Source organism: Scyliorhinus canicula, chromosome 6 (genome assembly GCF_902713615.1).
Source record: "Scyliorhinus canicula chromosome 6, sScyCan1.1, whole genome shotgun sequence".
Lineage (NCBI taxonomy): Eukaryota > Metazoa > Chordata > Chondrichthyes > Carcharhiniformes > Scyliorhinidae > Scyliorhinus > Scyliorhinus canicula.
This window is the reverse complement of record NC_052151.1, coordinates 224,387,891-224,411,087: the sequence shown is the minus strand read 5'-3', so window position 1 is coordinate 224,411,087 and position 23,197 is coordinate 224,387,891. Positions and strand designations below refer to the sequence as shown.

The 23,197-nt window shown below is 55.0% G+C and overlaps 1 protein-coding gene across 1 annotated transcript in view; it reads left to right on the top strand.

The window, feature by feature from the left end:
* The window catches only part of LOC119968059 (high affinity immunoglobulin epsilon receptor subunit beta-like), a 71,618-nt gene that overhangs the window by 30,548 nt on the left and 17,873 nt on the right, over positions 1 to 23,197 (top strand). The window contains exons 7-8 of the mRNA XM_038801158.1: positions 10,924 to 11,028; positions 20,739 to 20,852. Of these exons, the coding sequence (XP_038657086.1) occupies positions 10,924 to 11,028; positions 20,739 to 20,852 (219 nt within the window). The remainder of the gene's footprint in view (positions 1 to 10,923; positions 11,029 to 20,738; positions 20,853 to 23,197) is intronic.

Genomic DNA, 23,197 nt, shown 5'->3' with positions numbered 1-23,197 from the left:
ACGATGCTGTGTGTGGCTGGGGAACGATGCTGTGTGTGTGGCTGGGGAACGATGCTGTGTGTGGCTAGGGAACGATCGTGTGTGTGGCTGTGGAACGATGCTGTGTGTGGCTGTGGAACGATGCTGTGTGTGTGTCTGTTGAACGATGCTGTGTGTGTGTCTGTGGAACGATGCTGTGTGTGGCTGTGGAACGATGCTGTGTGTGTCTGGGGAACGATGCTGTGTGTGTCTGGGGAACGATGCTGTGTGTGGCTGTGGAACGATGCTGTGTGTGGCTGGGGAACGATGCTGTGTGTGTGGCTGTGGAACGATGCTGTGTGTGTGGCTGTGGAATGATGCTGTGTGTGGCTGTGGAACGATGCTGTGTGTGGCTGTGGAACGATGCTGTGTGTGGCTGTGGAACGATGCTGTGTGTGTCTGTGGAACGATGCTGTGTGTGTGTCTGGGGAACGATACTGTGTGTGGCTGTGGAACGATGCTGTGTGTGTCTGTGGAACGATGCTGTGTGTGTGGCTGTGGAACGATGCTGTGTGTGGCTGTGGAACGATGCTGTGTGTGGCTGTGGAACGATGCTGTGTGTGGCTGTGGAACGATGCTGTGTGTGGCTGTGGGACGATGCTGTGTGTGGCTGTGGAACAATGCTGTGTGTGTGGCTGTGGAACGATGCTGTGTGTGGCTGTGGAACGATGCTGTGTGTGTGGCTGTGGAACGATGCTGTGTGTGTGGCTGTGGAACGATGCTGTGTGTGTGGCTGTGGAACGATGCTGTGTGTGTGTCTGTGGAACGATGCTGTGTGTGGCTGTGGAACGATGCTGTGTGTGGCTGGGGAACGATGCTGTGTGTGTGGCTGTGGAACGATGCTGTGTGTGGCTGGGGAACGATGCTGTGTGTGTGGCTGTGGAACGATGCTGTGTGTGTGGCTGGGGAACGATGCTGTGTGTGGCTGGGGAACGATGCTGTGTGTGTGGCTGGGGAACGATGCTGTGTGTGGCTGTGGAACGATGCTGTGTGTGGCTGGGGAACGATGCTGTGTGTGTGGCTGGGGAACGATGCTGTGTGTGGCTGTGGAACGATGCTGTGTGTGGCTGTGGAACGATGCTGTGTGTGGCTGTGGGACGATGCTGTGTGTGGCTGTGGAACGATGCTGTGTGTGTCTGGGGAACGATGCTGTGTGTTTGGGGAACGATGCTGTGTGTGTGTCTGTGGAACGATGCTGTGTGTGGCTGTGGAACGATGCTGTGTGTGTCTGGGGAACGATGCTGTGTGTTTGGGGAACGATGCTGTGTGTGGCTGTGGAACGATGCTGTGTGTGTGGCTGGGGAACGATGCTGTGTGTGTGGCTGGGGAACGATGCTGTGTGTGTGACTGTGGAACGATGCTGTGTGTGTGGCTGGGGAAGGATGCTGTGTGTGTGGCTGTGGAATGATGCTGTGTGTGGCTGGGGAATGATGCTGTGTGTGGCTGTGGGACGATGCTGTGTGTGTGGCTGGGGAACGATGCTGTGTGTGTGGCTGTGGAACGATGCTGTGTGTGTGTCTGTGGAACGATGCTGTGTGTGTGGCTGTGGAACGATGCTGTGTGTGTGTCTGTGGAACGATGCTGTGTGTGTGGCTGTGGAACGATGCTGTGTGTGTCTGTGGAACGATGCTGTGTGTGGCTGTGGGACGTTGCTGTGTGTGTGGCTGGGGAACGATGCTGTGTGTGGCTGGGGAACGATGCTGTGTGTGTGGCTGGGGAACGATGCTGTGTGTGTGGCTGTGGAACGATGCTGTGTGTGTGGCTGGGGAACGATGCTGTGTGTGTCTGTGGAACGATGCTGTGTGTCCCTGTGGGACGATGCTGTGTGTGGCTGTGGAACGATGCTGTGTGTGTGGCTGTGGAACGATGCTGTGTGTGGCTGTGGAACGATGCTGTGTGTGTGGCTGTGGAACGATGCTGTGTGTGTGTCTGTGGAACGATGCTGTGTGTGTGGCTGTGGAACGATGCTCTGTGTGTGGCTGTGGAACGATGCTGTGTGTGTGGCTGTGGAACGATGCTGTGTGTCCCTGTGGGACGATGCTGTGTGTGTGGCTGTGGAACGATGCTGTGTGTGTGGCTGTGGAACGATGCTGTGTGGGGCTGTGGAACGATGCTGTGTGGGGCTGTGGAACGATGCTGTGTGTGTGTCTGTGGAACGATGCTGTGTGTGTCTGTGGAACGATGCTGTGTGTGTCTGTGGAACGATGCTGTGTGTGTGTCTGTGGGACGATGCTGTGTGTGTGGCTGTGGGACGATGCTGTGTGTGGCTGTGGAACGATGCTGTGTGTGGCTGTGGAACGATGCTGTGTGTGGCTGTGGAACGATGCTGTGTGTGTGGCTGTGGAACGATGCTGTGTGTGTGGCTGTGGAACGATGCTGTGTGTGTGGCTGTGGAACGATGCTGTGTGTGTGGCTGTGGAACGATGCTGTGTGTGTGGCTGGGGAACGATGCTGTGTGTGGCTGTGGAACGATGCTGTGTGTGGCTGTGGAACGATGCTGTGTGTCCCTGTGGAACGATGCTGTGTGTGTGTCTGTGGAACGATGCTGTGTGTGTGTCTGGGGAACGATGCTGTGTGTGTGGCTGTGGAACGATGCTGTGTGTGGCTGTGGAACGATGCTGTGTGGCTGTGGAACGATGCTGTGTGTGTGGCTGTGGAACGATGCTGTGTGTGTGGCTGGGGAACGATGCTGTGTGTGGCTGTGGAACGATGCTGTGTGTGGCTGTGGAACGATGCTGTGTGTGGCTGTGGAACGATGCTGTGTGTGTGGCTGGGGAACGATGCTGTGTGTGGCTGGGGAACGATGCTGTGTGTGGCTGTGGAACGATGCTGTGTGTGTGGCTGTGGAACGATGCTGTGTGTGGCTGGGGAACGATGCTGTGTGTGTGTCTGGGGAACGATGCTGTGTGTGTGTCTGGGGAACGATGCTGTGTGTGTGGCTGTGGAACGATGCTGTGTGTGGCTGTGGAACGATGCTGTGTGGCTGTGGAACGATGCTGTGTGTGTGTCTGTGGAACGATGCTGTGTGTGTGGCTGTGGAACGATGCTGTGTGTGTGTCTGGGGAACGATGCTGTGTGTGTGGCTGTGGAACGATGCTGTGTGTGGCTGTGGAACGATGCTGTGTGTGGCTGTGGAACGATGCTGTGTGTGTGGCTGTGGAACGATGCTGTGTGTGGCTTTGGAACGATTCTGTGTGTGTCTGGGGAACGATGCTGTGTGTGTCTGGGGAACGATGCTGTGTGTGTCTGGGGAACGATGCTGTGTGTGTGGCTGTGGAACGATGCTGTGTGTGTGGCTGTGGAACGATGCTGTGTGTGGCTGTGGAACGATGCTGTGTGTGGCTGTGGGACGATGCTGTGTGTGTCTGGGGAACGATGCTGTGTGTGTGGCTGTGGAACGATGCTGTGTGTGGCTGTGGAACGATGCTGTGTGTGTGGCTGGGGAACGATGCTGTGTGTGTGGCTGGGTAACGATGCTGTGTGTGTGGCTGGGGAACGATGCTGTGTGTGGCTGGGGAACGATGCTGTGTGTGGCTGGGGAACGATGCTGTGTGTGGCTGGGGAACGATGCTGTGTGTGTGGCTGGGGAACGATGCTGTGTGTGGCTAGGGAACGATCGTGTGTGTGGCTGTGGAACGATGCTGTGTGTGGCTGTGGAACGATGCTGTGTGTGTGTCTGGGGAACGATGCTGTGTGTGTCTGGGGAATGATGCTGTGTGTGTCTGGGGAACGATGCTGTGTGTGGCTGTGGAACGATGCTGTGTGTGGCTGGGGAACGATGCTGTGTGTGGCTGTGGAACGATGCTGTGTGTGTGGCTGTGGAACGATGCTGTGTGTGTTTGGGGAACGATGCTGTGTGTGGCTGTGGAACGATGCTGTGTGTGGCTGTGGGACGATGCTGTGTGTGGCTGTGGAACAATGCTGTGTGTGTGGCTGTGGAACGATGCTGTGTGTGGCTGTGGAACGATGCTGTGTGTGTGGCTGTGGAACGATGCTGTGTGTGTGGCTGTGGAACGATGCTGTGTGTGGCTGTGGAACGATGCTGTGTGTGTGGCTGTGGAACGATGCTGTGTGTGTGGCTGTGGAACGATGCTGTGTGTGTGTCTGTGGAACGATGCTGTGTGTGGCTGTGGAACGATGCTGTGTGTGGCTGGGGAACGATGCTGTGTGTGTGGCTGTGGAACGATGCTGTGTGTGGCTGGGGAACGATGCTGTGTGTGTGGCTGTGGAACGATGCTGTGTGTGTGGCTGGGGAACGATGCTGTGTGTGGCTGGGGAACGATGCTGTGTGTGTGGCTGGGGAACGATGCTGTGTGTGGCTGTGGAACGATGCTGTGTGTGGCTGGGGAACGATGCTGTGTGTGTGGCTGGGGAACGATGCTGTGTGTGGCTGTGGAACGATGCTGTGTGTGGCTGTGGAACGATGCTGTGTGTGGCTGTGGGACGATGCTGTGTGTGGCTGTGGAACGATGCTGTGTGTGTCTGGGGAACGATGCTGTGTGTTTGGGGAACGATGCTGTGTGTGTGTCTGTGGAACGATGCTGTGTGTGGCTGTGGAACGATGCTGTGTGTGTCTGGGGAACGATGCTGTGTGTTTGGGGAACGATGCTGTGTGTGGCTGTGGAACGATGCTGTGTGTGTGGCTGGGGAACGATGCTGTGTGTGTGGCTGGGGAACGATGCTGTGTGTGTGACTGTGGAACGATGCTGTGTGTGTGGCTGGGGAAGGATGCTGTGTGTGTGGCTGTGGAATGATGCTGTGTGTGGCTGGGGAATGATGCTGTGTGTGGCTGTGGGACGATGCTGTGTGTGTGGCTGGGGAACGATGCTGTGTGTGTGGCTGTGGAACGATGCTGTGTGTGTGTCTGTGGAACGATGCTGTGTGTGTGGCTGTGGAACGATGCTGTGTGTGTGTCTGTGGAACGATGCTGTGTGTGTGGCTGTGGAACGATGCTGTGTGTGTCTGTGGAACGATGCTGTGTGTGGCTGTGGGACGTTGCTGTGTGTGTGGCTGGGGAACGATGCTGTGTGTGGCTGGGGAACGATGCTGTGTGTGTGGCTGGGGAACGATGCTGTGTGTGTGGCTGTGGAACGATGCTGTGTGTGTGGCTGGGGAACGATGCTGTGTGTGTCTGTGGAACGATGCTGTGTGTCCCTGTGGGACGATGCTGTGTGTGGCTGTGGAACGATGCTGTGTGTGTGGCTGTGGAACGATGCTGTGTGTGGCTGTGGAACGATGCTGTGTGTGTGGCTGTGGAACGATGCTGTGTGTGTGTCTGTGGAACGATGCTGTGTGTGTGGCTGTGGAACGATGCTCTGTGTGTGGCTGTGGAACGATGCTGTGTGTGGCTGTGGAACGATGCTGTGTGTCCCTGTGGGACGATGCTGTGTGTGTGGCTGTGGAACGATGCTGTGTGTGTGGCTGTGGAACGATGCTGTGTGGGGCTGTGGAACGATGCTGTGTGGGGCTGTGGAACGATGCTGTGTGTGTGTCTGTGGAACGATGCTGTGTGTGTCTGTGGAACGATGCTGTGTGTGTCTGTGGAACGATGCTGTGTGTGTGTCTGTGGGACGATGCTGTGTGTGTGGCTGTGGGACGATGCTGTGTGTGGCTGTGGAACGATGCTGTGTGTGGCTGTGGAACGATGCTGTGTGTGGCTGTGGAACGATGCTGTGTGTGTGGCTGTGGAACGATGCTGTGTGTGTGGCTGTGGAACGATGCTGTGTGTGTGGCTGGGGAACGATGCTGTGTGTGGCTGTGGAACGATGCTGTGTGTGGCTGTGGAACGATGCTGTGTGTCCCTGTGGAACGATGCTGTGTGTGTGTCTGTGGAACGATGCTGTGTGTGTGTCTGGGGAACGATGCTGTGTGTGTGGCTGTGGAACGATGCTGTGTGTGGCTGTGGAACGATGCTGTGTGGCTGTGGAACGATGCTGTGTGTGTGGCTGTGGAACGATGCTGTGTGTGTGGCTGGGGAACGATGCTGTGTGTGGCTGTGGAACGATGCTGTGTGTGGCTGTGGAACGATGCTGTGTGTGGCTGTGGAACGATGCTGTGTGTGTGGCTGGGGAACGATGCTGTGTGTGGCTGGGGAACGATTCTGTGTGTGGCTGTGGAACGATGCTGTGTGTGTGGCTGTGGAACGATGCTGTGTGTGGCTGGGGAACGATGCTGTGTGTGTGTCTGGGGAACGATGCTGTGTGTGTGTCTGGGGAACGATGCTGTGTGTGTGGCTGTGGAACGATGCTGTGTGTGGCTGTGGAACGATGCTGTGTGGCTGTGGAACGATGCTGTGTGTGTGTCTGTGGAACGATGCTGTGTGTGTGGCTGTGGAACGATGCTGTGTGTGTGTCTGGGGAACGATGCTGTGTGTGTGGCTGTGGAACGATGCTGTGTGTGGCTGTGGAACGATGCTGTGTGTGGCTGTGGAACGATGCTGTGTGTGTGGCTGTGGAACGATGCTGTGTGTGGCTTTGGAACGATTCTGTGTGTGTCTGGGGAACGATGCTGTGTGTGTCTGGGGAACGATGCTGTGTGTGTCTGGGGAACGATGCTGTGTGTGTGGCTGTGGAACGATGCTGTGTGTGTGGCTGTGGAACGATGCTGTGTGTGGCTGTGGAACGATGCTGTGTGTGGCTGTGGGACGATGCTGTGTGTGTCTGGGGAACGATGCTGTGTGTGTGGCTGTGGAACGATGCTGTGTGTGGCTGTGGAACGATGCTGTGTGTGTGGCTGGGGAACGATGCTGTGTGTGTGGCTGGGTAACGATGCTGTGTGTGTGGCTGGGGAACGATGCTGTGTGTGGCTGGGGAACGATGCTGTGTGTGGCTGGGGAACGATGCTGTGTGTGGCTGGGGAACGATGCTGTGTGTGTGGCTGGGGAACGATGCTGTGTGTGGCTAGGGAACGATCGTGTGTGTGGCTGTGGAACGATGCTGTGTGTGGCTGTGGAACGATGCTGTGTGTGTGTCTGGGGAACGATGCTGTGTGTGTCTGGGGAATGATGCTGTGTGTGTCTGGGGAACGATGCTGTGTGTGGCTGTGGAACGATGCTGTGTGTGGCTGGGGAACGATGCTGTGTGTGGCTGTGGAACGATGCTGTGTGTGTGGCTGTGGAACGATGCTGTGTGTGTTTGGGGAACGATGCTGTGTGTGGCTGGGGAACGATGCTGTGTGTGGCTGTGGAACGATGCTGTGTGTGGCTGTGGAACGATGCTGTGTGTGGCTGTGGAACGATGCTGTGTGTGTGGCTGTGGAATGATGCTGTGTGTGGCTGTGGAACGATGCTGTGTGTGGCTGTGGAACGATGCTGTGTGTGGCTGTGGAACGATGCTGTGTGTGTCTGTGGAACGATGCTGTGTGTGTGTCTGGGGAACGATGCTGTGTGTGGCTGTGGAACGATGCTGTGTGTGTCTGTGGAACGATGCTGTGTGTGTGGCTGTGGAACGATGCTGTGTGCGTGTCTGGGGAACGATGCTGTGTGTGTGGCTGTGGAACGATGCTGTGTGTGTGGCTGGGGAACGATGCTGTGTGTGGCTGTGGGACGATGCTGTGTGTGGCTGGGGAACGATGCTGTGTGTGGCTGTGGAACGATGCTGTGTGTGTGGCTGTGGAACGATGCTGTGTGTGTGGCTGGGGAACGATGCTGTGTGTGTGGCTGTGGAACGATGCTGTGTGTGGCTGTGGAACGATGCTGTGTGTGTCTGTGGAACGATGCTGTGTGTGGCTGTGGGACGATGCTGTGTGTGGCTGTGGGACGATGCTGTGTGTGTGGCTGTGGAACGATGCTGTGTGTGTCTGTGGAACGATGCTGTGTGTGTGGCTGTGGAACGATGCTGTGTGTGGCTGTGGAACGATGCTGTGTGTGGCTGTGGAATGATGCTGTGTGTGTGGCTGTGGAACGATGCTGTGTGTGTGGCTGTGGAACGATGCTGTGTGTGTGGCTGTGGAACGATGCTGTGTGTGTGGCTGTGGAACGATGCTGTGTGTGTGGCTGTGGAACGCTGCTGTGTGTGTGGCTGGGGAACGATGCTGTGTGTGTGTCTGTGGAACGATGCTGTGTGTGGCTGTGGAACGATGCTGTGTGTGGCTGTGGAATGATGCTGTGTGTGGCTGTGGGACGATGCTGTGTGTGTGTCTGTGGAACGATGCTGTGTGTGGCTGGGGAACGATGCTGTGTGTGTGGCTGTGGAACGATGCTGTGTGTGGCTGTGGAACGATGCTGTGTGTGTGGCTGTGGAACGATGCTGTGTGTGGCTGTGGAACGATGCTGTGTGTGTGGCTGTGGAACGATGCTGTGTGTGTGGCTGTGGAACGATGCTGTGTGTGTGGCTGTGGAACGATGCTGTGTGGCTGTGGAACGATGCTGTGTGTGTGGCTGTGGAACGATGCTGTGTGTGTGGCTGTGGAACGATGCTGTGTGTGTGGCTGTGGAACGATGCTGTGTGTGTGGCTGTGGAACGATGCTGTGTGTGTGGCTGTGGAACGATGCTGTGTGTGGCTGTGGAACGATGCTGTGTGTGTGGCTGTGGAACGATGCTGTGTGTGGCTGTGGAACGATGCTGTGTGTGTGGCTGTGGAACGATGCTGTGTGTGTGGCTGTGGAACGATGCTGTGTGTGGCTGTGGAACGATGCTGTGTGTGTGGCTGTGGAACGATGCTGTGTGTGGCTGTGGGACGATGCTGTGTGTGTGGCTGTGGAACGATGCTGTGTGTGGCTGTGGAACGATGCTGTGTGTGTGGCTGGGGAACGATGCTGTGTGTGTGGCTGTGGAACGATGCTGTGTGTGTGGCTGTGGAACGATGCTGTGTGTGTGGCTGGGGAACGATGCTGTGTGTGGCTGTGGAACGATGCTGTGTGTGTCTGTGGAACGATGCTGTGTGTGTGGCTGTGGAACGATGCTGTGTGTGTGGCTGGGGAACGATGCTGTGTGTGTCTGTGGAACGATGCTGTGTGTGTGTCTGTGGAACGATGCTGTGTGTGTCTGGGGAACGATGCTGTGTGTGGCTGTGGAACGATGCTGTGTGTGGCTGTGGAACGATGCTGTGTGTGTGGCTGGGGAACGATGCTGTGTGTGGCTGTGGAATGATGCTGTGTGTGTGGCTGTGGAACGATGCTGTGTGTGTGTCTGTGGAACGATGCTGTGTGTGTGGCTGTGGAACGATGCTGTGTGTGGCTGTGGAACGATGCTGTGTGTGTGGCTGTGGAACGATGCTGTGTGTGTGGCTGTGGAACGATGCTGTGTGTGTGGCTGTGGAACGATGCTGTGTGTGTGCCTGTGGAACGATGCTGTGTGTGGCTGTGGAACGATGCTGTGTGTGGCTGTGGAACGATGCTGTGTGTGTGTCTGTGGAACGATGCTGTGTGTGTGGCTGTGGAACGATGCTGTGTGTGTGGCTGTGGAACGATGCTGTGTGTGTGGCTGGGGAACGATGCTGTGTGTTGCTGTGGAACGATGTTGTGTGTGTGTCTGGGGAACGATGCTGTGTGTGGCTGTGGAACGATGCTGTGTGTTGCTGTGGAACGATGCTGTGTGTGTGGCTGTGGAACGATGCTGTGTGTGGCTGTGGAACGATGCTGTGTGTGGCTGTGGAACGATGCTGTGTGTGGCTGTGGAACGATGCTGTGTGTGTGGCTGTGGAACGATGCTGTGTGTGTGGCTGTGGAACGATGCTGTGTGTGTGTCTGGGGAACGATGCTGTGTGTGTGTCTGTGGAACGATGCTGTGTGTGTGTCTGTGGAACGATGCTGTGTGTGTGGCTGGGGAACGATGCTGTGTGTGTGGCTGTGGGACGATGCTGTGTGTGTCTGTGGAACGATGCTGTGTGTGGCTGTGGAACGATGCTGTGTGTGTGTGGCTGTGGAACGATGCTGTGTGTGTGTCTGGGGAACAATGCTGTGTGTGGCTGTGGAACGATGCTGTGTGTGGCTGTGGAACGATGCTGTGTGTGTGTCTGTGGAACGATGCTGTGTGTGTGTCTGGGGAACGATGCTGTGTGTGTGGCTGTGGAACGATGCTGTGTGTGTGTCTGGGGAACGATGCTGTGTGTGTGGCTGTGGAACGATGCTGTGTGTGGCTGTGGAACGATGCTGTGTGTGTGTCTGTGGAACGATGCTGTGTGTGTGTCTGGGGAACGATGCTGTGTGTGTGGCTGTGGAACGATGCTGTGTGTGGCTGTGGAACGATGCTGTGTGTGTGTCTGGGGAACAATGCTGTGTGTGGCTGTGGAACGATGCTGTGTGTGTGGCTGTGGAACGATGCTGTGTGTGTGGCTGTGGAATGATGCTGTGTGTGTGCCTGTGGAACGATGCTGTGTGTGTGGCTGTGGAACGATGCTGTGTGTGGCTGTGGAATGATGCTGTGTGTGGCTGTGGAACGATGCTGTGTGTGGCTGTGGAACGATGCTGTGTGTGTGGCTGTGGAACGATGCTGTGTGTGTGGCTGTGGAACGATGCTGTGTGTGTGGCTGTGGAACGATGCTGTGTGTGTGGCTGTGGAACGATGCTGTGTGTGGCTGTGGAACGATGCTGTGTGTGGCTGTGGAACGATGCTGTGTGTGTGGCTGTGGAACGATGCTGTGTGTGTGGCTGTGGAACGATGCTGTGTGTGTGGCTGTGGAACGATGCTGTGTGTGTGGCTGTGGAACGATGCTGTGTGTGTGGCTGGGGAACGATGCTGTGTGTGGCTGTGGGACGATGCTGTGTGTGCCTGTGGGACGATGCTGTGTGTGGCTGTGGAACGATGCTGTGTGTGTGGCTGTGGAACGATGCTGTGTGTGTGGCTGGGGAACGATGCTGTGTGTGCCTGTGGGACGATGCTGTGTGTGTGCCTCTTGAAAGCTGCTGCTTGGCTCTGTGCAGTTGAAATGTGCGATATGACTATAAATACTTTCTTCTTGTTTCAGTCATCCAATTATGCAGATGTTATGTACGTTGACAAAATCGTGGAAGAGGGTTCCTGTCTCAAGACTGTCAGCTTGTTTGTCAGCAGGGAACTGAAAATATTTGGTGTAAGCCAATCCTTTACTCACCCCCCAGGTTCCAACGTTGTGAAGCACATGATGTACTTGCGTGTGTTTGTAATATCTCTTGCAACATCCAGGTCAGGATGAACATCTTACTGTTTGCAAGAACAATCAACTGGCATTCATAAAATTCCCGGCAGTGCCGAAGACGGCCTCTCGGCCCTGCGGGTCGCCACCGACCCTCCCCAGCCACATCTTTGGAAACTAAGGGGACACAATTGATCACGGCCAATCCACCTAACCTGCACTTCTTTAGACTGTGGGAGGAAACCGGAGCACCCGGAGAAAACCCACACAGGCACGGGGAGAACGTGCAGACTCCGCACAGTTACCCAAGGCTGGAATTGAACCCGGGTCCCTGGCGCTGCAAGTCAGCAGTGCAAACCACTTTGCCACCCTGCCGCCCCTGTTGTTCAAAATGCCCCAGTGCGCACTGTGCATCAGGCAACTATGACACACTGAGAGTTTAGGTGAGCTGACTCACAGGTAGGTATGAAGGTGCTCATTCAAGACAGATAGTGAAAAATGTTCCCCCTCGCTCCAAACTCCCCAAACAAGCAAGTTGCACAGAAGATGGCGCCTTCGAATTACCACGGCTGTGTGGCTCTGTACACTAAAGAGACTGCACAATGAAAAAAATCACAAGCACTGTTGAGACATGAATTAGAGATCTGTTCGTGTTGAGGTTAACGGAGGGTCTTGCAATGATGCGAGGCCTTCAAAGCTGAAGCCACGGTTACCTGTGGGGAAGGAATGACAATCAGGGATGCATCGGATCCAATTTGGAGGAGTGTAGAGATCGTGGACGGGTTTCTCAAGCTTCAGGAGGTTACAGAGATAGGGAGGGTTGTAGGGACTGGAGGAGGTTACAGCGATGGGGAGGGTTGTCGGGGCTGGAGGAGGTTACAGAGATAGGGAGGGGTGTCGGGGCTGGAGGAGGTTACAGAGATAGGGAGGGTTGTAGGGGCTGGAGGTTACAGAGATAGGGAGGGTTGTAGGGGCTGGAGCAGGTTACAGAGATAGGGAGGGTTGTAGGGGCTGGAGGTTACAGAGATAGGGAGGGTTGTAGGGGCTGGAGGAGGTTACAGAGATAGGGAGGGTTGTAGGGACTGGAGGAGGTTACAGCGATGGGGAGTGTTGTCGGGGCTGGAGGAGGTTACAGAGATAGGGAGGGGTGTCGGGGCTGGAGGAGGTTACAGAGATAGGGAGGGTTGTAGGGGCTGGAGCAGGTTACAGAGATAGGGAGGGTTGTAGGGGCTGGAGGTTACAGAGATAGGGAGGGTTGTAGGGGCTGGAGGAGGTTACAGAGATAGGGAGGGTAGTAGGGGCTGGAGTAGGTTACAGATAGGGAGGGTTGTCGGGGCTGGAGGAGGTTACAGAGATAGGGAGCGTTGTAAGGGCTGGAGTTGAGAGACATAGGGAGGGTTGTAGAGACTGGAGGAGTTTTGAGACATTGGGAGGATTTTAGGGGCTGGAGTTCAGAGACATAGGGAGGGTTGTAGGGATTGGAGGAGTTTTGAGAGATAGGGAGGGTTGCAGGGGATAGAGGAGGTTACAGATATAGGGAGGGTTGTAGGGGCTGGAGGAGGTTCCAGAGATAGGGAGAGTTGTAGGGGTTAGAGGAGGTTACAGAGATAGGGAGGGTTATAGGGGCTTGAGGAGGTTACAGATAGGGAGGATCGTCGGGGCTGGAGGAGGTTACAGAGATAGGGACGGTTGTAAGGGCTGGTGGAGTTCACAGAGATAGGGAGGGTTGTAGGGGCTGGAGGAGGTTACAGGGATAGGGTGGCTTGTCGGGACTGGAGGAGTTTTGAGAGATAGGGAGGGTTGTAGGGGCTGGAGTAGGTTGCAGAGATAGGGAGGGTTGTTGGGACTGGAGGAGTTTAGAAATAGGGAGGGTTGTAGGGACTGGAGCAGGTTACAGAGATAGGAAGGGTTGTAGGGACTGGAGGCGGTTACAGGGATAGGAAGGGTTGGAGGTGCTGGAGGAGGTTTCAGGGATAGGGAGGGGTGTAGGAGCTGGAGGAGGTTACAGAGATAGGGAGGGTTGTAGGTGCTGGAGGAGGTTACAGAGATAGGGAGGGGTGTAGGAGCTGGAGGAGGTTACAGCGATGAGGGGTGTAGGGGCTGGAGGAGGTTACAGAGATAGGGAGGGTTGTAGGGGCTGGAGGAGGTTACAGAGATAGGGAGGTTTGTAGGGGCTGGAGGAGGTTACAGAGATAGGGAGTGGTGTAAGGGCTGTAGGAGGTTACAGAGATAGGGAGGGTTGTAGGGACTGGAGGAGGTTACAGAGATAGGGAGAGTTGTAAGGACCGGAGGATGTTACAGAGATAGGGAGGGTTGCCGAGGCTGGGGGAGGTTATAGAGATAGGGTTGTAGGGGTTTGAGGAGGTTACAGAGATGGGGGTGGGTTGTCGGGGCTGGAGGAGGTTACAGGGATAGGGTGGCTTGTCGGGACTGGAGGAGTTTTGAGAGATAGGGAGGGTTGTAGGGGCTGGAGTAGGTTGCAGAGATAGGGAGGGTTGTTGGGACTGGAGGAGTTTAGAAATAGGGAGGGTTGTAGGGACTGGAGCAGGTTACAGAGATAGGAAGGGTTGTAGGGACTGGAGGCGGTTACAGGGATAGGGAGGGTTGGAGGTGCTGGAGGAGGTTTCAGGGATAGAGAGGTTTGTAGGGGCTGGAGGAGGTTACAGAGATAGGGAGTGGTGTAAGGGCTGTAGGAGGTTACAGAGATAGGGAGGGTTGTAGGGACTGGAGGAGGTTACAGAGATAGGGAGAGTTGTAAGGACCGGAGGATGTTACAGAGATAGGGAGGGTTGCCGAGGCTGGGGGAGGTTATAGAGATAGGGTTGTAGGGGTTTGAGGAGGTTACAGAGATGGGGGTGGGTTGTCGGGGGTGGAGGAGGTTACAGAGATAGGGAGGTTTGTAGGGACTGGAGGAGGTTACCGAGATAGGGAGGGGTGTAAGGGCTGTAGGTGGTTACAGAGATAGGGAGAGTTGTAGGGACTGGAGGCGGTTACAGAGATAGGGAGGGTTGCAGAGGCTGGGGGAGGATATAGAGATATGGTTGTAGGGGATTGAGGAGGTTACAGAGATGGGGGAGGGTTGTAGGAGCTGGAGGATGTTACAGAGATAGGGGGGGTTATCGGTGCTGGAGGAGGTTACAGAGATAGGGTTTGAGGGCCTGAAGGAGGTTACAGAGATAGAGAGGGTTGTAGGTGCTGGAGGAGGGTACAGAGATAAGGAGTGTTGTAGTGGCTGGAGGAGGTTACAGAGATAGGGAGGGTTGGAGGCACTGGAGGAGGTTACAGGGATAGAGAGGGTTGGAGGGGCTGTAGGTTACAGAGATAGGGAGTGTTGTAGGGACTTGTGGAGGTTACAGAGATAGGGAGGGTTGTAGGGAGTGGAGGAGGTGACAGAGATAGGGAGGGGTGTAGGCGCTGGAGGAGGTTACAGAGATAGGGGGGGTTGCCGGGACTGGAGGAGGTTACAGAGATAGGGAGAGTTGTAGGGGCTCGAGGAGGTTACAGAGATAGGGAGGGTCGTAGGGGCTGCAGGAGGTTACAGAGATAGGGAGGGTTGTAGGGGCTAGACGAGGTTACAGAGATAGGGAGGATTGTAGGGGCTGGAGGAGGTTAGAGAGAGACAGGGAGGGTTGTGGGGGCTGGTGTTCAGAGACAGGGAGGGTTGTGGGGACTGGAGGAGGTTACAGAGATAGGGAGTGGTGTAGGGGCTGGACGAGGTTACAGAGACAGGGAGGGTAGTGGGGGCTGGAGTTCAGAGATAGGGAAGGGTGTAGGGGCTGGAGTTCAGAGACAGGGAGGGTTGTAGGGGCTGGAGGAGGTTACAGAGATAGCGAGGGTTGTAGGGACTGGAGGAGGTTACAGAGATAGGGAGGGTTGGAGGGGCTGGAGGAGGGTACAGAGATAGGGAGGGTTGTTGGGGCTGGAGGAGGTTACAGAGATAGGGAGGGTTAGAAATTTTAGAACAGTACAGCACAGAACAGGCCCTTCGGCCCTCAATGTTGTGCCGAGCCATGATCACCTTACTCAAACCCACGTATCCACCCTATACCCGTAACCCAACAACCCCCCCCCCCCTTAACCTTACTTCTATTAGGACACTACGGGCAATTTAGCATGGCCAATCCACCTAACCCGCACATCTTTGGACTGTGGGAGGAAACCGGAGCACCCGGAGGAAACCCACGCACACAGGGGGAGGACGTGCAGACTCCACACAGACAGTGACCCAGCCGGGAATCGAACCTGGGACACTGGAGCTGTGAATCATTTATGCTAACCACCATGCTACCCTGCTGCCCCTATTGTAGGGGCTGGAGGAGGTTGCAGTGATAGGAAGGGTTGTAGGGACTGGAGGCGGTTACAGAGATAGTGAGGGTTGTAGGGGCTGGAGGAGGTTACAGAGATAGGGAGGGTTGTTGGGGATTGAGGTTACAGAGATAAGGAGAGTTGTAGGAGATGGAGGAGGTTACAGAGATAGGGAGGGTTGCAGGAGCTGAGGAGGGTTACAGAGATAGGGAGGCTGTAGGGACTGGAGGAGGGTACAGAGATAGGGAGGGTTGTAGGCACTGGAGGAGGTTACAGAGGTCGGGATTGCTGCAGGGGCTGGAGGAAGTTACAGAGATAGGGAGGGTTGTTGGAGCTGGAGGAGGTTACAGAGATATGGAGGTTTGTAGGGACTGGAGGAGGGTACATAGGGTGGGTTGTTGGACTGGAGGAGGTTACAGAGATAGGGATGGTTGTAGGTGCTGGAGGAGGTTACAGAGATAAGGAGCGTTGTAGTGGCTGGAGGAGTTTATAGAGGTAGGGAGGGGTGTAGGGGTGGAGAATGTTACAGAGATAGGAAGGGTTGTAGGGGTGGAGGAGGTTACAGAGATAGGGAGGGTTGTAGTGACTGGAGGAGGTTACAGAGATAGGGAGGGTTGTTGGGGCTGGAGGAGGTAACAGAGATAGGGCGGGTTGCCAGTTCTGGAGGAGGTTACAGGGATAGGGAGGGGTGTAGGGGCTGGAGAACGTTACAGAGATAGGGAGGGTTGTTGGGACTGGAGCAGGTTACAGAGATATTGTTGTGGGGCTGGAATACGTTACAGAGATAGGGAGGGATGTAGGGGCAGGGGTAGGTTACAGAGATAAGGGGTGTTTGGAGGAGTTGGAGGTTAAAGAGATAGGGAGGGATGTAGGGGATGGAGGAGGTTACAGAGATAGGGAGGGTTGTAGGAACTGAAGGACATTACAGAGATAGGGAGGGTTGTAGGTGCTGGAGGAGGTTACAGAGATAGGGAGGGGTGTAGGGGCTGGAGGAGGTTACAGAGATAGGTTGGGGTGAAGGAGGTTACAGAGATAGGGAGGGGTGTTGGGCTGGAGGATGTTACAGAGATAGGGAGGGTTGTAGGGGCTGGAGGAGGTTACAGAGATAGGGAGGTGTAGGGGCTGGAGGAGGTTACAGAGATAGGGAGGGTTGTAGGGGCTGGAGGAGGTTACAGAGATAGGGAGGGGTGTAGGGGCTGGAGGAGGTTACACAGATAGGGAGAGTTGTGGGGACTGGAGGAGGTTACAGAGATAGGGAGGGGTGTAGGGTCTTGAGGAGGTTACAGAGATAGGTAGGGGTGGAGGAGGTTACAGAGATAGGGAGGGGTGGAGGAGGTTACAGAGATAGGGAGGGGTGGAGGAGGTTACAGAGATAGGGAGGGGGAGTACAGGGATTTGAAAACAGGAATGAGATTTTTCATATTTTGATGTTTCTGGAGTTGGAACAAATGCAGGGCAGTGAGTGCACAGCTGGAATAGACAGCCTGGTGGGAAACCGGAGCCAGGCTGGACAGTTTAGTTTCAGCAGTATACCTGGGAATGGTGCAATTGTAACTCTCATTTTCTGTCCACAGACTTCACCACTTGTCAATATTTGCATTAAACACACACAATAATGCCAAAAATAGAACGTTAATTTAATTAAATTGAGTAGACACATCTTTCTGAGGGAGTGCCGCACTGTCAGAGGGTCAGTACTGAGGGAGTGCTGCACTGTCAGAGGGTCAGTACTGAGGGAATGCTGCACTGTCAGAGGGTCAGTACTGAGGGAGTGCCGCACTGTCAGAGGGTCAGTACTGAGGGAGTGTTGCACTGTCAGAGGGTCAGTACTGAGGGAGTGCTGCACTGTCAGAGGGTCAGTACTGAGGGAGTGCCGCACTGTCAGAGGGTCAGTACTGAGGGAGTGCCGCACTGTCAGAGGGTCAGTACTGAGGGAGTGCCGCACTGCCAGAGGGTCAGTACTGAGGGAGTGCCGCACTGTCAGAGGGTCAGTACTGAGGGAGTTCTGCACTGTCAGAGGGTCAGTACTGAGGGAGTGCCGCACTGTCAGAGGGACAGTACTGAGGGAGTGCTGCACTGTCAGAGGGGCAGTGCTGAGGGAGTGCTGCACTGTCAGAGGGTCAGTACTGAGGGAATGCTGCACTGTCAGAGGGCCAGTACTGAGGGAGTGCTGCACTGTCAGAGGGTCAGTACTGAGGGAGTGCTGCACTGTCAGAGGATCAGTACTGAGGGAGTGCTGCGCTGAAAGAGGGTCAGTTCTGAGGGAGTGCTGCACTGTCAGGGGGTCAGTACTGAGGGAGTGCCGCACTGTCAGAGAGTCAGTACTGAGGGAGTGCTGCATTCTCAGAGGGTCAGTCCTGAGGGAGTGCTGCACTGTCAGAGGGGCAGTACTGAGGGAGTGCTGCACTGTCAGAAGGTCAGTACTGAGGGAGTGCCGCACTGTCAGAGGGTCAGTACTGAGGGAGTGCTGCACTGTCTGAGTGTCAGTACTGAGGGAGTGCTGCACTGTCAGAGGGTCAGTACTGAGGGAGTGCTGCACTGTCTGAGTGTCAGTACTGAGGGAGTGCTGCACTGTCAGGGGGTCAGTACTGAGGGAGTGCCGCACTGTCAGAGAGTCAGTACTGAGGGAGTGCTGCATTCTCAGAGGGTCAGTCCTGAGGGAGTGCTGCACTGTCAGAGGGGCAGTACTGAGGGAGTGCTGCACTGTCAGAGGGTCAGTACTGAGGGAGTGCCGCACTGTCAGAGTCAGTACTGAGGGAGTGCCGCACTGTCAGAGGGTCAGTACTGAGGGAGTGATGCACTGTCAGAGGGTCAGTACTGAGGGAGTGCTGCACTGTCAGAGGGTCAGTACTGAGGGAGTGCCGCACTGTCAGAGGGTCAGTACTGAGGGAGTGCCGCACTGTCAGAGGGTCAGTACTGAGGGAGTGCTGCACTGTCAGAGGGTCAGTACTGAGGGAGTGCCGCACTGTCATTTGGTCAGTACTGAGGGAGTGCTGCACTGTCAGAGGGTCAGTACTGAGGGAGTGCCGCACTGTCAGAGGGTCAGTAGTGAGGGTGTGCCGCACTGTCAGAGGATCAGTACTGAGGGAGTGCTGCACTGTCAGAGGTTCAGTACTGAGGGAGTGCCGCACTGTCAGATGGTCAGTACTGAGGGAGTGCTGCACTGTCAGAGGGTCAGTACTGAGGGAGTGCCGCACTGTCAGAGGGTCAGTACTGAGGGAGTGCTGCACTGTCAGAGGGTCAGTACTGAGGGAGTGCCGCACTGTCAGAGGATCAGTACTGAGGGAGTGCCGCACTGTCAGAGGGTCAGTACTGAGGGAGTGCTGCACTGTCAGAGGGTCAGTACTGAGGGAGTGCTGCACTGTCAGAGGGTCAGTACTGAGGGAGTGCCGCACTGTCAGAGGGTCAGTACTGAGGGACTGCTGCACTGTCAGAAGGTCAGTACTGAGGGAGTGCCGCACTGTCAGAGGGTCAGTACTGAGGGAGTGCTGCACTGTCTGAGTGTCAGTACTGAGGGAGTGCTGCACTGTCAGAGGGTCAGTACTGAGGGAGTGCTGCACTGTCTGTGTCAGTACTGAGGGAGTGCTGCACTGTCAGGGGGTCAGTACTGAGGGAGTGCCGCACTGTCAGAGAGTCAGTACTGAGGGAGTGCTGCATTCTCAGAGGGTCAGTCCTGAGGGAGTGCTGCACTGTCAGAGGGGCAGTACTGAGGGAGTGCTGCACTGTCAGAGGGTCAGTACAAAGGGAGTGCTGCACTGTCAGAGGGTCAGTACTGAGGGAGTGCTGCACTGTCAGAGGGTCAGTACTGAGGGAGAGCTGCACTGTCAGAGGGTCAGTACTGAGGGAGTGCTGCACTGTCAGGGGGTCAGTACTGAGGGAGTGCCGCACTGTCAGAGAGTCAGTACTGAGGGAGTGCTGCATTATCAGAGGGGCAGTACTGAGGGAGTGCCGCACTGTCAGAGGGTCAGTACTGAGGGGGTTCCGCACTGTCAGAGGGTCAGTACTGAGGGAGCACTGCACTGTCAGTGGGTCAGTACTGAGGGAGTGCTGCACTGTCAGAGGGTCAGTACTGAGGGAGTGCCGCACTGTCAGAGTCAGTACTGAGGGAGTGCCGCACTGTCAGAGGGTCAGTACTGAGGGAGTGATGCACTGTCAGAGGGTCAGTACTGAGGGTGCTGCACTGTCAGAGGGTCAGTACTGAGGGAGTGCCGCACTGTCAGAGGGTCAGTACTGAGGGAGTGCCGCACTGTCAGAGGGTCAGTACTGAGGGAGTGCTGCACTGTCAGAGGGTCAGTACTGAGGGAGTGCCGCACTGTCAGTTGGTCAGTACTGAGGGAGTGCTGCACTGTCAGAGGGTTAGTACTGAGGGAGTGCCGCACTGTCAGAGGGTCAGTAGTGAGGGTGTGCCGCACTGTCAGAGGATCAGTACTGAGGGAGTGCTGCACTGTCAGAGGGTCAGTACTGAGGGAGTGCCGCACTGTCAGAGGGTCAGTACTGAGGGAGTGCTGCACTGTCAGAGGGTCAGTACTGAGGGAGTGCCGCACTGTCAGAGGGTCAGTACTGAGGGAGTGCCGCACTGTCAGAGGGTCAGTACTGAGGGAGTGCCGCACTGTCAGAGGGTCAGTACTGAGGGAGTGCTGCACTGTCAGAGGGTCAGTACTGAGGGAGTGCCGCACTGTCAGAGGGTCAGTACTGAGGGAGTGCTGCACTGTCAGAGGGTCAGTACTGAGGGAGTGCTGCACTTTCAGAGGGTCAGTACTGAGGGAGTGCCGCACTGTCAGAGGGTCAGTACTGAGGGAGTGCCGCACTGTCAGAGGGTCAGTACTGAGGGAGTGCCGCACTGTCAGAGGGTCAGTACTGAGGGAGTGCCGCTCTGTCAGAGGGTCAGTCCTGAGGGAGTGCCGCACTGTCAGAGGGTCAGTACTGAGGGAGTGCTGCACTGTCAGAGGGTCAGTACTGAGGGAGTGCTGCACTGTCAGAGGGTCAGTACTGAGGGAGTGCTGCACTGTCAGAGGGTCAGTACTGAGGGAGTGCCGCACTGTCAGAGGGTCAGTACTGAGGGAGTGCTGCACTGTCAGAGGGTCAGTACTGAGGGAGTGCTGCACTGTCAGAGGGTCAGTACTGAGGGAGTGCCGCACTGTCAGAGGGTCAGTACTGAGGGAGTGCCGCACTGTCAGAGGGTCAGTACTGAGGGAGTGCTGCACTGTCAGAGGGTCAGTACTGAGGGAGTGCTGCGCCCTTGAAATGTCTCTCTTGCAAACACTGTCTGATATTGCCATCTTTCTTACCTGTGCGATTGCCTCACTGCCAATTTAAGCAGTTTATTTCTATGGAACATAATTCTTGTGCTTCTCCTATTGCAGATCACCGAGATAATGATTGGAATAATTCATGTGTTGTTCGGTTCGTCCCTGATATTTGTTGAAAGCTACGTCTTTGCTGTTTTAATCGGGGTCCCCTGGTGGACAGGAATTTGGGTACGTTAAATTTGATAAAGGAAGCCAGTGGTAGGAATGAATATAGTTGTTTTACTTCGAATAATAAGCTGCACACAACAATAACTATCTCCAATCACATTCCCCTTTGGGACAACCAGGATGCCTGTTCTTCTCCGGCCAGATTTCCTGGTCGATTTAACCAGCCCCAGTGGGTGGACCTTCAACATTCAACTTGGTAAGCACGTACACGAGCCTCACCCGAAATACCGGTTTCCCTGTGGGTTTCGTGGGGGTTATGGCACCCCCCCCCTCAGTCTGAAAGTTCCTCCTCTGTCGTCATCTGATGAGGCTTTCAGCGTCGTATCGCCCGAGGCTGAGCTTCGCTGGTACGTGGTTAGCACTGCTGCCTCTCAGCCTCAGGATCCGGGTTCAATTCTGGCCTCAGGTGACTGTGCGGAGTCTGCACGTTCTCCCCGTGTCTGCGTGGGTTTCCTCCGGGTGCTCCGGTTTCCTCCCACAGTCCAAAGATGTGCAGGTTCAGTGGATTGGCCATGCTAAATTGTCCCTTCATGTCCATAGTATGTAGGTGGGATTGCGGGATAGTGGACCAAGGTAGGGTGCTCTTTTAGAGGGTCGGTGCAGACTCAATGGGCCAAATGGCCTCCTTCTGCACTGTAGGGATTCTATGATTCTGCCTGCAGTGGGTCTGGGTCAGACGGTGTGTTACTATTGGTTGATCTCCTTTTTCTGGCAGACCACCGGATGGCTATTTCCGGAACCTGGGCCCGGGACACGACATTGTCCGTCTGCACGGAAACCTCTGAGTCCATATCCGAGGCAGAGTCATCGTCCTCCTACTGCTCCAGTTGATGGGCTACAGTGTGAATGAGTTCCCTGGCTGCTGGGTGATTCCTGGCAAGGCCTCTCATTGAGCATCGTGTAGCACAGGCTCCTGCTTCTTCAGGTGGTCAACATGGTTGTTTTGGATTTTCCTCTTTATCCTGGAATTCATCGGGAACGGGTCCTGTCCTCACAATTCTGCGATATCTCTAAAGTTGTGGGCGTCGACCATGTCTCCTGTTTGGAACGTCTGCCCTGGCACCTGTTGTGGGCCGAGGGTTTTAGAGAACCCCAAAGTGTATCATGGAGTTCACCTGACCCACAACCTTTAATAGATTGTGGTTTGGGGAGCACACGGCCCACTCTACAGGTGTGGTACAGCAGAAATGGAAAAGTAGTTTTTAAAGCAAAACAATGTTTATTCTATGAACTCAAGTTAACCTTTATGAAACATACAGTGAACACCTTAGCAACCATCAATTCAAATACAACCCCCATAGAATACAACACTAAATAATCCTTTAAGCTTTCCTTTTAACATCCATAAGACTTAAAACACCTTTTACCAGAAGCACATCAGGTTTAAGTCACTACTGTTATTAGTTTTAAATCACCAGGATCGATTTACAGTCTTTAGATTAGAGAGAGAGAGTCATATACCTTCTGGCTGTGACTGCAGCTATCCAGCTCTGAAAACGAAACAAAAACACACCCTGCAGCAAACAGCCTAAAACAAAAGTAAAAAGCTGACAGACAGCCCAGCTCCACCCCCTCTCTGACATCACTGCAGTAGTAAACACCCATTTCTTAAAGGTACTCTCACTACAGATATTTATATACACACCCATTTATAAACACCCATTTCTTAAAGGGACTCTCACGTGACACACCTGACGGTAATGGTACCTTTTCTGAATTTAATTGCTGAACTTCCTCTCTCCCACCCAGGTTCAGGAAAGTCAGGCTCAACTGGGTCCCCCGCCTGTGGCCCATCAGCAGTTCTGCTGGTGCCACCCCCTTGTTGTCACGTGCGGCGACGTCCTGTAGTTAAAAAGGAATCTTGCCAGTCGCGTATCTATGGCGACCGCGGTCATCTTCTTTGTGCCTCTTTCAAATGTTTGAACTGGCCTTTCAGCCAGGCTGTTAGACGAGGGATGGTACGGGTGGTTCTGATGTACCAGATTCCGTTCAACTGAGTGAATGCGTTGTCAGCCATTAGGACTTCAGGGGCTTTGTGAGTGCTGAACGAGCACCGCGGGTTCTTGTAGTCAAGGTCTTTTTTATAAACGTCGAGCTATTTCGAATGGACCTCCACGATGATGAGCAACATGGACCCCATTAAAGGTCCGGTGAATTCAGCATGCAGTCTCACCCAGAATGTGGAATTCACTCCTGTGGCGAGGGGCTGATATAAAGTATGCCAGAGAAAAGGCGATGGAAAGACAACATTGAAGGGCTGATGTGAGACAGATAGATTGGAAGGGGAGGCTCAAAGGAAATTACTGCGGAGGCTGGAATCTGAAACTGAAACAGGAATAGCTGGA